At 48.6% G+C, this 16,806-nt stretch overlaps 1 protein-coding gene across 1 annotated transcript in view; it reads right to left on the bottom strand.

Moving 5' to 3' along the window:
- Positions 1-16,806, bottom strand: part of cad (carbamoyl-phosphate synthetase 2, aspartate transcarbamylase, and dihydroorotase) — a 192,844-nt gene that overhangs the window by 130,214 nt on the left and 45,824 nt on the right. The window contains exon 16 of the mRNA XM_084315379.1: positions 16,263-16,375. Within this exon, the coding sequence (XP_084171505.1) occupies positions 16,263-16,375 (113 nt within the window). The remainder of the gene's footprint in view (positions 1-16,262; positions 16,376-16,806) is intronic.

Here is a 16,806-nt window from a genome sequence, read left to right as displayed (position 1 = left end):
CCAGGCGGTCAGGGTGGGGGGTCAGACCTCCAACACCATCACCCTGAGCATCGGGTCCCCCCAGGGCTGTGTTCTGAGCCCCCTGCTGTACTCACTCTACACACACGACTGTGTGGCCAAGTTCAGCTCCAACTCCATAGTGAAGTTCGCAGATGACACGGTGGTGGTGGGGCTGATCTTGGACAACGACGAGAAGGCCTACCGGGAGGAGGTTGAGGTACTGGAACGCTGGTGCCAGGACAACAGCCTGCTCCTGAACATTGGCAAAACCAAGGAACTGATCGTGGATTATAGGAGAGGACAGCAGGAGACACACACACCACTGATGATAAACGGGGCTACCGTGGACAGGGTGAGCAGCTTCAAGTACCTGGGGGTCCACATCTCAGAGGACCTGACATGGTCAACACACATAGGCACAGTAGTAAAGAAGGCGAAACAGCGTCTCTACCACCTGAGACAGTTAAGGAAGTTCAGAGTATCGGGGAAGATACTCCAGTCCTTCTACTCAGGAGCTGTAGAGAGCATCCTGACCGGAAACATCACTGCCTGGTATGGAAACAGCACGGCACAGGACAAGAAGGCCCTACAGAAAGTGGTGCGCTCAGCCGAGCGTACCACGGGTATTGCACTACCCCCCCTGCAGGTTCTATACAACAAGAGGTGCAAATCCAGAGCCTGCAGGATAATGAAAGACCCTCACCACCCCAATAACAGCCTGTTTCAGCTGCTGAGGTCAGGCAGACGCCTGCAAATCCCAGCTACTAGGACAGAGCGGCTTAGGCTCAGCTTCTTCCCCCAGGCCATCAGAGCCATGAACAATGTATATTGAGTGCTCAGAACATTGAACTGTCCACACACAAGCACACATGAACACACACACGACACGCACACTGTGCACGCTGAGAGAAAACGGTGCTTTTTCAATGTATGTGATGTATAGATTGGGGAGAGATGACCACAGCTAAAATGGTAGATCGAAATGTGCATGGAAGCAGGAGACGGTGATAGAACGGTGGTGGAACCAGTGGTTTCACAGGCACAGGCCGCGTCAGCGAGGGTTTTGTTATGAATTCCTTAGAAGAACATCTGAGATTAGAGTGTACTGTCTCCCAGGACAGGAGGGAGAGAGGTTCATCTTAATGAAACGTGAGTTTATTAGTGTTAAAGGTTATGCAGTTGTCATGACAACACGTCGCATGACAACCAGAAGGCGGGGCCGTCGTTGCGACGACGAACATCTATAAGTCGAACGGTGTTTCCGGGTGTTGAGCAGACTAAAATCTGACTGAGACTAAGAGGGAAGAAACCAGAAGAGACTCTCTCCTCTCGACGAGAGAGAGGGGGGGGGGGGGGGGAGAATGGCACATCACCAGTAGCTTCGGCTACCACGAGGATGGTTTTAGGCTAACGAACAGGCCTGAACACTATTGGACTGAACAGCAAAAGGACGATAATATGAACACACCGAAAGATCATTAGAAATATACTCTTCAAGGACAATACAATCTGTTAACATCTGAGCTGAGGTTTCTGTTTAGAGAAATAAAACCATGCTTTTCCTTGTAAGGTATTTCACGTTGTCGAAGTGTCGAATTCTTACGGAGGTGGGGAAGTATTATGGTTTACGGATTGCACTAACGGGGGGGAGATAAGGATCTTATCTACCAGTATCGGAGACGTCAGGACCATTAAAAGTACACAACGCAGAGGAATTGGATGGAGAGCCAAACAGACGAAGACGTGATACTGGCCAGTTTGATCAGAATCTTACAGTTGGTGCCGTGACCCGGATTTGCAAGAGATTAAAACAACGGGAACAGTTGGTTGTTGATGACAGCCGGATTTGCAAGAGATAAGAAAACAGATAAAGACTTTTTCAATAATGGGGCGACAGTGGACAACAGTCATCAATGTGTGGGAGAATCATGATCGAAGCAAGGCCGGTCAGCCCTGGGAGAGAGCGGCGAGTCGAGCGGTCAGGAGGCGAACCAGCGCTGTAGGGGAAACAGCGCTCCGATAAAAAATGTGAGTTCACTGTGCACACGGTTGTTTTGATTTTAAGCCAAATTAAAACGAACAGATAGTGAATCCGTAAACGTAAACATTTCTAGTTCGACAGAGAGAATGCCAGCTGTAATAATATGAGCAGAGAGCCATGGTGAAAATCGAGGGTGTTATCTACAGAGAATGAAAAGCAAACGAGGCAGGCTGCACAGTTTTGGTTTAAGGAGGGTAAATGCGAGATGAGGAAAGGGGGGGGGGGGGGGGCGCTTGAATCAGATCGAAAAATTGTTATGGCGGGACTGTTTTCATAACAGAAGGAAAGTCGAAAGGAGATTGTACCAGTGTGTATTATGTCCGATCAGGCAAGAGTATTAGTCTGAGAAAGCGTCCCCTGATAATGGATAGGAAAGAGAGGAAAAACAGCGGTGTTTTCAGGCCTTGGAAGGAAGGGCAGCGGCCGTTTGTTGAGAGAGTAGCCATTTGCACCGAGTCAAAATGGCCGCAGAGCCACGAGGGGTTTAGAATCAGGAAATGACACGTCAACTAAACCACCATAGAGGAGGAGTAGGTCGCCACCTAGTGGTGGAGGGGGGGGTAGTGCTGGGGAGTTTTCATTACCCATAGGGGAATATTTAGATATAGGCCTGTACTACCATCTAGCGGCGGAGTGGGGGAGTGATTCAATAGTGAATCTAATATTTAGCACAGAGAGTGGATTATTATTATAATAATAATATTAGATATAGAGTTTAAGCATACAATGGATTAAATAAGAATTGCACAGACAGAGGAGGTGCAGTTATTTGAATGGGTTAATTATGGAATAAAGTTTGAATTCCAGTGGGGCCTTCTCACACCTAATAAATAGGCAGAGTCTTGAGGGGACACGTCACCAGAAAGAACTGGCGCGCGCTGGGGGTCACCCGTGGGACAAACGTAGAGCGCCGAGTGGGTATCGTTTAGCTGCTGGTGTCACGCCGGAAGACAACAAAACAGGGAACAGCCCTGTAGGATTAGATATGGGTGTTGAGAAGGTGGGGGACTAATAGAGAACAAATAGCGCCATGGGCTGTAGGACACTCACACCGTCCAACAGTCTGAAAGGGCGTGGCCATGGCAGGGGCTTGCAGAGGGAAAAAAAATATATAGAGAACGAGCTGCAGGCCCAAAGCCACGGTAGACTAATAGAAAACACAGGGTCGAGTGTACAGAAAGACTGCCGGTGTTGTGTTTCTGCTTTCAAGGGGGGAATGACACCGACAGCGATGGAGATGACCAGGAGGACAGACTGGAGGAGGAGGAAGCCGCAGGGGCCAGGCACCGCAGCCTGGTCCACAGATGATCCACGACGAGGGAGGAGACGGCGGCGGTGGAGGAGCAGATGTGGAGAGGACAGCCAGAGACACTGAGCAGTAGCAGACCAGGGGAGACATTTTTGCCTAGGGGACCGCGCCCTGGGAGGGGGACCAGCTCAGGAAAGGAGCCGTCACTGAAAGGGGCCCTTGCCCTAGAAGATGGGACCGGCCCGAGATGGGAGGTGTACTGTAAGAGAGGGAAGGGAGCGCTCTGATTTGGACGTGGGGTACCGAATAGGGGGGCCGAAGGGTTTAGGTGTGTCGTTTGGAAAGTTGCAATCTGTGTTTTTCTCTGTCTCTCTCTCTCTCTCTCCTCCATGGCCGTTGTTTATCCTTTCTGGTTTGGGTGTGATGCGGGTAATGGAAAACGAGGAAAAACAGCAGACGGCGGGGCCCTAATTGTTATGAGTCTATTTTTGTGTATAATTAATTGAAAAACCAAGTAGTCTTATGATTCTGAGGGGTGATAAGAATCAAGGGGGGATTGAGAGAAAACGGTGCTTTTTCAATGTATGTGATGTATAGATTGGGGAGAGATGACCACAGCTAAAATGGTAGATCGAAATGTGCATGGAAGCAGGAGACGGTGATAGAACGGTGGTGGAACCAGTGGTTTCACAGGCACAGGCCGCGTCAGCGAGGGTTTTGTTATGAATTCCTTAGAAGAACATCTGAGATTAGAGTGTACTGTCTCCCAGGACAGGAGGGAGAGAGGTTCATCTTAATGAAACGTGAGTTTATTAGTGTTAAAGGTTATGCAGTTGTCATGACAACACGTCGCATGACAACCAGAAGGCGGGGCCGTCGTTGCGACGACGAACATCTATAAGTCGAACGGTGTTTCCGGGTGTTGAGCAGACTAAAATCTGACTGAGACTAAGAGGGAAGAAACCAGAAGAGACTCTCTCCTCTCGACGAGAGAGAGGGGGGGGGGGGGGGGGGAGAATGGCACATCACCAGTAGCTTCGGCTACCACGAGGATGGTTTTAGGCTAACGAACAGGCCTGAACACTATTGGACTGAACAGCAAAAGGACGATAATATGAACACACCGAAAGATCATTAGAAATATACTCTTCAAGGACAATACAATCTGTTAACATCTGAGCTGAGGTTTCTGTTTAGAGAAATAAAACCATGCTTTTCCTTGTAAGGTATTTCACGTTGTCGAAGTGTCGAATTCTTACGGAGGTGGGGAAGTATTATGGTTTACGGATTGCACTAACGGGGGGGAGATAAGGATCTTATCTACCAGTATCGGAGACGTCAGGACCATTAAAAGTACACAACGCAGAGGAATTGGATGGAGAGCCAAACAGACGAAGACGTGATACTGGCCAGTTTGATCAGAATCTTACAACGCTCACACACGAGCAGCCACTTAACACTTTAACATGAGCGGGCACACACTCATGTCGCACACACGCACACTTATGGCCAAAGGAAAGGACACTTTAAATTAGAATAACAGGAACAGTGTATTGCACTACCAAAGCTAACTAGCATGTCACACATGCGCTGTAAATAACTATGTACAGATACCGAGATGTCACTCCATGTTACCTGTTACCTGTTACTGCACAATGTTGTTTCTTCTTTTGATTCTATTATATGTACCACTGTATTGCACATCGTTGCGGGCAAGACCACCCGCATTTCATTGTATACCTGTATGCCGTGACAATTAAAACTCTTGACTTGACTTGACTTGACTTGAACATGGGGGACCCTGATGTAGGGCTGGGCGATATGGCCTCTAAATGATATCGCGATATTTTTTGGCCATATCACGATATATATCGCGATATTTTGACATTTCCTCCAAAGCACTTAAAAATGCTTGATTTAACCCTTTGATGCATACAGTCAAGCCTATTATGATTATAATAAGTCCCTGCAACATATGTTTGCATTATTAAACCATGAAGATGCTTTAAAAAATTATTTAATGAAAATGTACTAAGAGTAGTCTACTGACACTAATAAAAAAATGTATTTACATCTAAGACCATTTATATAAAAACTCTTGGGTGCCTAAGACTTTTGCACAGTACTGTGTTTTCTATCCACTTTAGCCAAACACATATATATATATATATATACACACTACTGTGAGAAAATAATAATCACACACAAATGGATAATGGCTTATAGCAGACTTAATGATTTTAGAATATTTCAGATAATGAAATTAAATGTTTATATCATCAACTATCCAGTTAGTAATTTATACTGTAACGTTTGGCTAAATCATTGAATGTAGAGAGAGAGCGAGAGAGAGAGAGCGAGAGAGAAAGAGAGAGAGAGAGAGGGCGAGAGCGCACGAGGCCCCCCACCCCCTCGGGTTTTGTTCTAGGTTTGCGTTTTGATCGTCTAAGCTGCCATAGGTGATGATGTCACACTCTAATGTAAACAGGAAGAGTTTAACACACGGAGATGCAAACTGGATGATATAAAGAAACGAATAACCAATAAATATGGAGTTATGTTTAAACTTCTGTTGTCAAGCGTTGTTAATATAACCCACCCCCTTTCCTCAAGAATGGAACTAGTGTTGTGGAGTCCGCTTTGAGCATGTTCCAGGGTTAGCAGCTAACGCTAGTTAGCATAACATAAACATAGTCCTCATGGATAACTTGGTTAGCAGCTAACGTTAGCCCATTGCTCGAGTTTGTAATTCCAATAGTGTATTCTGCCTGTTACTTGACTATTTCGATTATTGACGTGGTATTTTTATAACGAACATTTACGATTTTACGGAGACAGGTGTGGAGTCTTGTAGTCTCAAACTCGGCGAGCCAGGCCGAGACACGTTAATAACATCCATGCTCATTGGCTCACCTTTCATGTGGCTCGAAAGATGGTAAAGATCTGCAAGTCCTTTCTGCATGTTGCACACGGCTACTCTGGGATTTTCTCCTCTTTTTAACCATGACTTATATTTTATATCTCCAAGCCAGAGCTTGGAGACGACAGCCTCCCGGCATGTTGGCCACACACACACACACACACGCGTGCGCTGTTCTCAGACGGCACAGGTATATTTATAAAAAAAAAAAAAAAAAAAAAAAAAAAATACGGGTCGAGCCCAGCCACATTTCATTTAGCGTGAAACGCGAACGCAAAATAGGCTTGCTGGAGTCGCTCAGACTTATTTTATTTCTTTGTCTAAAAAACAAACTATTCAGTTAGATAGCGATTTATTATTAAAGTATAAAGTGCAATTACAATTTCAATAACTTTCCAGCACTTTATACACAATTCAAGCACATTTAAAACCTTGAAAACAGCACATTGAAATACAAGCTTTTTCAAGGATTTCCAGCACCCGTACGATAGACGATCTGAGTGAGGGGGTAAAATACAAAAAACAGACAGATTTCTTGCCCAGGATAGTTGCTCATTTTAGGATGAGTGGGAACCATGTATATGATAGTGGCTCTTGGCTCTTGATTACACCAATAGCATCTGGGATCAATGTCTGGAAAGATGAATCTTCAGTATATATGTTTTGTATTGTTTAAATGCTTCTATCTTTGTGGAGGGAGGGAGGGGAAGGATTTTTTTAATGACTACTGCATTTTGTATTCTTTGTACTTACTCTATACGATTACGACTTAACAGGTACTGTTCTGAAGGATCAGATTAAACCGAATATATATATTTATTTATATATATATATTTAATTGTATTTGTATATCCCCTGATATCCCTTGTATATTCCTTGTACAATATGCATTGAATATCCCTTCTAGTCTACTGAACATCCCATAATAGTCTCCATTCTACCATTGGACGAGACCTTGGTGCCAGGTCGCCATACCCCTCAGACCAGGTTCAATCGTACCGCTCAACATGTATGGACAAGTCCTAGTTCCGCGTAGGAATATGTCTACCGCACCACTAATGGTACTATTTGTTCATAGTGCGTATATATACTGCGCTATTAAAGTAGAGCTTTCTTTTAGTCCAGTTCCTTACCCTCCAACAGAGTGACAGACGCAAAAGCCTCCCCGCGAACCACGTGTGGGCAGTAAGGCCAATTCGGCCCAGTATCGGCATTGAGACATCGTGTATATTAATATTTGAATAGTCATATTTGGCACTATATCGTCGAGTTGGACGTATTCTATTAAGCTAATAATAGTCTATTCATATGTAGTGCCTCGTGCGGTAAGAGTTCTATAGTAATCAGCACCCCCATCGTTTCGGGCATCAGCTGGACGCTTATCCAGGGTGGTTGACCCCACGTGAAGCTGCACCCGAGGAGCTCCAGGCCAAAGAGCGAGTGGACCTGTATATTGGATTATTCTACCGACGACGGCTAGCCTTCCCCGGCTTGGATTATGCTTTGAGTACTTTGATTATTCTATGGATAAAGGCCAACACTGCGGTGTGTTGGAAATACCCCCCCCGGAGAGGACGACAGGTGAGAAGACGCTCTACACGACGAGGTCGCCTCACGTCTCTCCATCGTGGACCGGAGGACGCCGGCCACAGAGAGTCCAACTGCTTTCATCTGTGGATCGAGGATCGCTGGGCACCGGGTCGCACGACTGTGGGCTCTCCCAGGATACCCTCGGCCAGACGGGATACAGCCAGACTCTACCCCCCCCCTCCAGCTGTCCTACAAGCAGTCGGAACCTTCCCCTAGTGTATCCAGCTATATAATCATTCAAGTATCATTGCTATTGTTCCCTAAATATTCCAGGTTGTATATTTGCTTCCTGCGCAATCAGAGATTGGACATTCGATATTGATCTACCTACGAATACTCATTTGCCATAAAAGTGCATACTATTTCAAATCATAAATGTAATTAAGTGATCGTTGTACATACCTTTTGCTATGTATTATTATTAAACGCAGACTTTCGACTTGGTACATTTGTGTTGGATCCGTTTCATCAGGTGGGAGTGTTTATCATAATTATTTATACCTAGTACTGGGTGGCCAGAGTCTAAAGTACAAGAGGTAGTGGTAGTAAGTATCATATCTAACAATACAGTCAGGGAATTGTACCCCTCAGTTACAATTGGTCCTTCGAGCCGGATGGTAATCAGTGTAATATTAATATAGTGTTATTAATATTAAAATGGCCTATGATGAACACTCCACGAAACGATCCTCCTAACCAACAACGCCCGCGGCGCAAACGACAGCTCCCTCAGTACCTAGAGGCTTACGCTGTCAGTCAACAACCTAGTCTTCTACCAACAGTAAACACGGTAAAACTAGAAAGTAAAATTATGTCTAACCCTAACGACCAGGCTACCCCGACCATAGAGGCCCCTATGGGTTCTAATGTAACTGACCCAGCTCACGGTGGGGACCAGGGGGAACCAGACATGACTTTACACCCCGCCAATACCGAAGAAGTAGTCCCCGACGAGTCCCGGGAGGAAGACAACACTACCGAGAGAGAACTCGGCACGGAAGAAGATGAGGAGAGCACCGTGGAGATAGAGCTCCAAGACTCCGCACGGAGTACCCCAAGGGACGGCTCCCCTATACAACCGTCTTCTCCCAGCGAGGCAGAGAGGACACTACAGCAGGCATTCCTCGTCAGCCTGAAAGCCTCTACTGAACGCGATAGACTCCAGGGTGAACGCGATCGATTGCAGATACAGCAACGGAGCGAAGAAGAGCACATACGCCTGGAAATAAGACGCATTCAGATGGAAGAGAATATGGCAAGAGACCGGGCCGACGCCCAGCGCGCCGCCACCGGTGCCCAGAGAGAATCGGATCTCACCAAGCGCGAAGCCGAGCGCGACAGAGCACAAGCGCAACTAATAGAACAGCTGATCAGAAGGACAACACCCCCTCCCTCCACCAGAGGCTCCAGGAACTCGTCTAGACATCACTCCAGGGCGGCATCCCCTAGCCGAGTAAGCGACCCTGAACTTGACCAACAGACGAGGTCTATACCCCCCGCAGACCCCCTTCCCCAACCGGTCCAAGCGAGACCCAGCAACCGGGAAGGAGCAGCATACACTGCGGAGAGGCTAAATCAGAGACTACAAGCCCTGGATGACCTAACGGAAGACGAAGAGGAAGAGGAGGAGAACCACGCCCGACGACAGCACAGTACTCTACCGGACCAGGAGGTCCAGTACAGCCCAGGCTATACCCCCGCGGAGCTGCGCTACAGACCCCCGACGCTATTCACGGGTGAGCACGACGCACGACCCGCACCGAGGAACAGCACCTGGACCAGCGGGCCATGGTACACAGCCGGTACCAGCCCACGCCAAGGAGCAGGAGGAGACTCGCCTAGGAGGCCTCTCCCCCAACGCTCGCCGATGTATCAACAATCCGCGTCATACATTGGCACACCTATGGTACCAGACTTCACCCAGGAGAACCGGGCCCAGTATACGGCGCTCCGCATGTGTCTGGAGACAATGTTGGTGGATGTCATTGATGAACGCCATAAATACGCGATACTACTGAAGCATTTAAAGGTACCCCGCGCGCACAACATAGCGCTCGCCTACGCCACTTCCACGACCCCATACACCGCAGCGCTGGTAGCGTTGGACCAGAGATATGGACGTATATGGGATTACGTGATCCAGGAGATCAGGCACATCGACCGCCTACCCCCAGCAACAGACAATCGAGCACTGGACGACCTGTCCATCAGAGTGCAGTCCCTAGTAGGGATGCTGGGAGCGCAGAGGGAAAAGGGTAGGCATGAACTATACGCCAACTCAAATGTAGAGAGGATCTTGGAGAAGCTACCGCCCGCCCGACAGGAGCGCTTTAGGTGGCAGAGAGACCACCGAGACCCTAATGGCCCCGAACCGAACCTCCTCGATCTAGCCGACTTCCTGGCGAGAGAAGTCAGCAGCTTACGGCTAGATACATTCGGACGGAGCACCCCTGGCTCCAGAGAAGGAACCAGGAGACTAAATGATGGAAGAAGATCGGTGACTGTCATGCACCAATCGGAGTCAGTGCCAAGCAGTAGGAGCCACAGTACCCCCTCAAGAAAGGAGAAGTGGAAGATAGTGTGCCCCTACTGTGAGAAAGAACACTGGCTGTCACAATGTGACTCATTCCCCAAGATGAATGCGGAGGAAGCGAGTCAATGGATAAAGTCCAACAGACGCTGTTTTCGCTGTGCGCGATCACACATGGCAGCCGAATGCCGCTTAAAGAAAAAGTGCAGTCGGTGCGATGGAGCCCATCTGGACATACTCCACGACAGTAACAGACGGCGGCCTCCACCCGCACCATCAAGCAGCAAAGCAAGCGTCATGTACATCGACCCCGCCAGCAGCAGCGGAGCCAGAGTGCTCTTAAAGGTAGTCCGTGTGACATTGAGCTACCAGAATAAAGTCATGGACACTTACGCCGTCCTTGATGACGGGTCAGAGAAGACCCTTCTGCTCGCGTCCGCTGCGGCCCAGCTAGGGCTGCGGGGGAGCGAAAACCAAATGACAATTCGGACAATAAGAAGAGATTTGAAAACGATAAAGGGCGAGAATGTCTCATTCTCTATCGCAGCAAGCGGCCAGCCCGAGCGACGGTACAGGATTACAGACGCTTTCACCAGCCAAGAAATAGGACTCTCGCGGTACACATACCCCGTAGCCAAGCTGATGGAGAAATATGTACATCTACGCAAGCTACCGATCCCACTCATAGGCGGTGCTACCCCGACACTGTTGATAGGCTCCGACCATGCAGACCTCATTGTCCCGATAGACCGGGTTCATACCGGACCCAGAGGCTGTCCTGCAGCAGTCGAGACCCGCCTAGGATGGACTCTCCAAGGCCCACTCGCCAAATCTCTCAACCGAACCACAGCCACTAGCTGTCTCCACTCCCGAGTCACAGAGGGAGACACCGCACTCCTGCAGCATGTAGAGAGGCTATGGACCTTAGAACAAATGCCCTTTAAGAACGAAAAGAAAGACATTCGCTCTAAAGACGACATCTACGCCATTAACCTCCTCGAGACGGGAACAAAGAGAGTCCCAGTCAGCGGCGTGTTGAGATACGCCACGCCACTCCTGCGGCGGGAAGGGATGCCTACCTTTCACGCAAAGAAAGACGCCACAGAGCGGTACCTACTAAACACAGAGCGGCGCTTAGCCAAGGACCCCGCCCAAGAAAGTGTATACCGCGCTGAGATTGAGAAGCTCATCACAGCGGGACACGTCACAAAGATTGACAGTAAAGAGGCCGACCAGACGACTGAATCGTGGTACGTGCCCCACCACAAGGTTCATCACAACGGCAAAGACCGCATCGTGTTTAACTGCAGCTACCAGATCGGATCCCAAAATCTGAATAAAGAGCTATTGCCCGGTCCTACACTCGGCCCCTCCCTACTAGGCGTACTACTCCGCTTCCGCCAGGACAAGGTGGCTATCAGCGGGGATATCAAAGGGATGTTCCTGCAGGTGAGATTAGTAGAGGAGGACAAGCCCCTGTTGCGGTTCCTATGGAGAGAGAGGCCAGGAGATGAGCACCCAGCCATCTACCAATGGGAAGTCCTCCCTTTCGGAACTACATGCAGCCCATGCTGTGCTACATTTGCACTACAGAGACATGTCGCAGAGGACCCAGCAGCGGACGAAGAGGTCCGACACAGTGTGAAGAACAGCTTCTACGTAGATAACTGTCTACAAAGCGTTTCGACCCAGGAAGAAGCCGAGGCTCTCCTACATAAACTCCGCGCCTCTCTGATCAAAGGCGGCTTTGATCTCAGGCAGTGGGCCAGCAGCGATCCGCACGTACTGCGCAGCCTCTCCTCCGAGGACAAGGCAGCGAGCAGCGAGACCTGGATGGCCACAATCCCAGGAGAAGCCCAAGAGATGACACTAGGACTAGTGTGGCGCTTCAAAACAGATTCGCTCCACTATAGACACAAACCCCTGACCACGGAGCAGGGAAGGTCGACGGCAATACCGACCACCAGACGGAGTGTGTACAGAACACTCGCCCGACAATATGACCCGTTAGGATGTATACTACCGTACACCACCAGGGCAAAGATGATTGTACGAGCATTGTGGGACAAGGACCAGGGCTGGGACGACCCCATTCCCGCACACCTTGCATCCACCTGGAGAGAGTGGGAGATGGAACTCCACTCACTCCCAGGCGTTAATATACGCCGAAGCTACTTCCCACCCACGGTGAGGCCAGAGACATGTAAAATGGATCTACACGTCTTCAGTGACGCCTCCGAGGTCGCCTACGGATCAGTAGCCTACTTGCGGGCCCAAGAAGAGGGGGGAGAGATCTACACGGCATTCATCCTCGCCCGCTCGAGAATAGCCCCACGCAAGCAACAGTCTATCCCACGTCTAGAGCTCTGCGCAGCCCTCGCAGGAGCGCATCTAGCCACGCTCATCCAACGTGAGCTCACCATTCCGGTGCATAGAACAATCCTGTGGTCAGATTCCACGACAGTACTCGCCTGGATCAAATCGGATTCATGCAAATACAAAGTCTTCGTGGGAGTCAGAGTCACTGAGATTCAAGAGTTAACCGGAGAGTTAACCGGAGAAGCAAACTGGCGCTATGTTGATACAAAACACAACCCAGCTGACGTCATCACCCGGGGAATGTCCCTAGATGACTTAACCCGTCATAACATCTACAGTGACGGACCAGCATTCCTCAAGCTCCCGGAAGGAGATTGGCCCACGCCCACCCTGAGGGAAGCAAGTGACGAGGAGGCTGAGAATAAGAAACCCATGTTCTGTGGATTGAGCACTGTTGTCTCCGCAGACCCCAACATAGACGATTGCATTACCATAGAGAGTGCGCAGCAACGGACATTCCTGCGGCACCACCCAGAGATTAAGTCCCCCGCTGATGTCAGCAGCTGACTACGAGGAAGCAGAACTGCTTCTACTGCAACGAGCCCAGAGAGACTCGTTCCCCGATGAACTAGACTGTCTACAGGGAGGAAAGCCCATCCCATCAGATAGCAGATTGATTCATCTGGCCCCCGAGAGTGACACACATACCCTCATCAGAGTGGGTGGTCGCCTGCGGAGAGCCCCCAATTTACCGGATGACATTAAGTACCCGATCGTATTGAACAGCCGACACAAGGTCACAGAGCTGATTATAAAGAAATACGACGAGGATGTACACCACGCAGGAGCAGAGAGAGTCTTCGCGGAAATCAGACGTCGTTACTGGATACTTCAAGGAAGAGAGGCGGTGCGACGCTTCCAGCGAACCTGTCTAGACTGCCGAAAGTGGCGCGCGCAGCCCAGCATACCACGGATGGCTGACCTACCTCCATGTCGCCTCCGACTCGGCGACAAGCCATTCCACTCAACAGGCATGGACTGTTTTGGCCCGCTGCACATAAAGAAAGGAAGAGGCACCGAGAAGCGGTGGGGTATTGTATTCAAATGCATGACCACCAGAGCGATACATATCGAGCTCCTTCCGACCATGAGCGCAGACTCATTCCTTATGGCCTTCCGAAGATTCACATCACGGAAAGGAAAACCGTCTACATTATTGTCCGATCACGGGACAAACTTCAAAGGCGGAGAAAGAGAGCTGAGGGAGAGCTTCCAAGCTATGGGCCCAGAACTTAAGACCCACCTCGCTCCAGCCCAGATTGACTTCCAATTCAACCCCCCAAACGCACCCCACTTCGGTGGAACTTGGGAACGAGAAGTACGTTCTATAAAGACAGCCCTGTACGCAGTACTTGGGGCCCAGACTGTGGCGGAAGAAGTCCTAATGACAGTCCTCACGGAGATTGAGGGAGTATTGAACTCAAAGCCCCTCGGTTACGTCTCCAGTGATGTAGCAGATGTCGACCCAGTCACCCCCAACACCCTCCTGATGGGGCGGCTAGATCCCGCGTTACCCCAGACAATGTACTGGCCTGAAGAAGCGAACGGCCGACGAATGTGGAGGTACAGCCAAGTATTAGCCGACAAGTTTTGGAGCAGTTTCCTACTGCACTACCTACCGTCTCTACAGACCCGCCAGAAGTGGGTAAAAGAGAGAGACAATTTGACGGAAGGAACAGTCGTCATGATTATTGACCAGTCACTACCCAGAGCTATGTGGCCGGCTGGCCGCGTAAGCAAAGTGATCACCGGTGCCGATGGCAAGGTCCGAGCAGCTGAAGTACTCGTCCAGGGGCGCATTTACACCCGTCCTGTGGCGAGGCTCATAGAACTGCCCCGACTCCCAGACACAATCGATGATGACCATGACCCTATGACTTTGTGAGTTGACTGACCCTTACAGCGAACCCTTGAGTGGTAGACAGTGCGGTTAATCTGTCTCTGCTTAACTAATTAGGTTGGGACCAATTAGGGGGCGGCTGTTCTGAAGGATCAGATTAAACCGAATATATATATTTATTTATATATATATATTTAATTGTATTTGTATATCCCCTGATATCCCTTGTATATTCCTTGTACAATATGCATTGAATATCCCTTCTAGTCTACTGAACATCCCATAATAGTCTCCATTCTACCATTGGACGAGACCTTGGTGCCAGGTCGCCATACCCCTCAGACCAGGTTCAATCGTACCGCTCAACATGTATGGACAAGTCCTAGTTCCGCGTAGGAATATGTCTACCGCACCACTAATGGTACTATTTGTTCATAGTGCGTATATATACTGCGCTATTAAAGTAGAGCTTTCTTTTAGTCCAGTTCCTTACCCTCCAACAGAGTGACAGACGCAAAAGCCTCCCCGCGAACCACGTGTGGGCAGTAAGGCCAATTCGGCCCAGTATCGGCATTGAGACATCGTGTATATTAATATTTGAATAGTCATATTTGGCACTATATCGTCGAGTTGGACGTATTCTATTAAGCTAATAATAGTCTATTCATATGTAGTGCCTCGTGCGGTAAGAGTTCTATAGTAATCAGCACCCCCATCGTTTCGGGCATCAGCTGGACGCTTATCCAGGGTGGTTGACCCCACGTGAAGCTGCACCCGAGGAGCTCCAGGCCAAAGAGCGAGTGGACCTGTATATTGGATTATTCTACCGACGACGGCTAGCCTTCCCCGGCTTGGATTATGCTTTGAGTACTTTGATTATTCTATGGATAAAGGCCAACACTGCGGTGTGTTGGAAATACCCCCCCCGGAGAGGACGACAGGTGAGAAGACGCTCTACACGACGAGGTCGCCTCACGTCTCTCCATTGTGGACCGGAGGACGCCGGCCACAGAGAGTCCAACTGCTTTCATCTGTGGATCGAGGATCGCTGGGCACCGGGTCGCACGACTGTGGGCTCTCCCAGGATACCCTCGGCCAGACGGGATACAGCCAGACTCTACCCCCCCCCTCCAGCTGTCCTACAAGCAGTCGGAACCTTCCCCTAGTGTATCCAGCTATATAATCATTCAAGTATCATTGCTATTGTTCCCTAAATATTCCAGGTTGTATATTTGCTTCCTGCGCAATCAGAGATTGGACATTCGATATTGATCTACCTACGAATACTCATTTGCCATAAAAGTGCATACTATTTCAAATCATAAATGTAATTAAGTGATCGTTGTACATACCTTTTGCTATGTATTATTATTAAACGCAGACTTTCGACTTGGTACATTTGTGTTGGATCCGTTTCATCAGGTGGGAGTGTTTATCATAATTATTTATACCTAGTACTGGGTGGCCAGAGTCTAAAGTACAAGAGGTAGTGGTAGTAAGTATCATATCTAACAATACAGTCAGGGAATTGTACCCCTCAGTTACAGGTACTGTTTTGTACTTATTTGTTTAAGGACTACAGATGGAAATTAGCTTATTGCTAAAGTTGGTGCACCCATCTTCTTGTTAACTACAAATGCTTAACATACGTGCATGTCACTTCATAAACAAAGCTAAATCAAAATCTCATACCGTGACGTTGTTAGTTCTTACCTGGTCAGAGGCGGGTTTGATGGTGTGGTCGAAGCCCACACAGTTCTCATCCACCATCCTGAGAGCTTTCTGAAAGGCCTCCTCAAAGCTCCTTCCAATGGCCATCACCTCGCCTACAGAGGAAATAGCTCATTTGACCAGGGTTCCAACAGACATTTGATTTTAATTTCATTTACTTTTTAAGCACCTCGTAAAAAAATTGGCTGTTTTCAAGGAATTCCAGGCCTCGACTTTCTTTGGTCAAAAATCTAGCACTTTAAGCACTTCAAGGACCTTGTGCGTACCCGGTTTTACTACCGTCGGTCAGGGCTGGGATGTATAATGAGCAAATGTAAATACCTCAAAGACTTATATAAACTTGTTGAAAATTACACAAATATGTGTTAGATTATAACAGTATTATCCGAGTACAAAATATGGAGATACACAACTTTTACCATGACAGTACCATGGTCAATTATTTATACTTTTTTGGAGTGTTTGAGTGTAATGTAGTTTTTCTTGAATTTAAAGTAGAGTTTTTCTCGCTTTTAATGTAGTTTAT

This window comes from Notolepis coatsorum, assembly GCF_963971535.1.
Source record: "Notolepis coatsorum genome assembly, chromosome: 5".
Classification (NCBI taxonomy): Eukaryota; Metazoa; Chordata; class Actinopteri; order Aulopiformes; family Paralepididae; genus Notolepis; species Notolepis coatsorum.
This window is presented reverse-complemented; position numbering and strand designations above follow the sequence as displayed.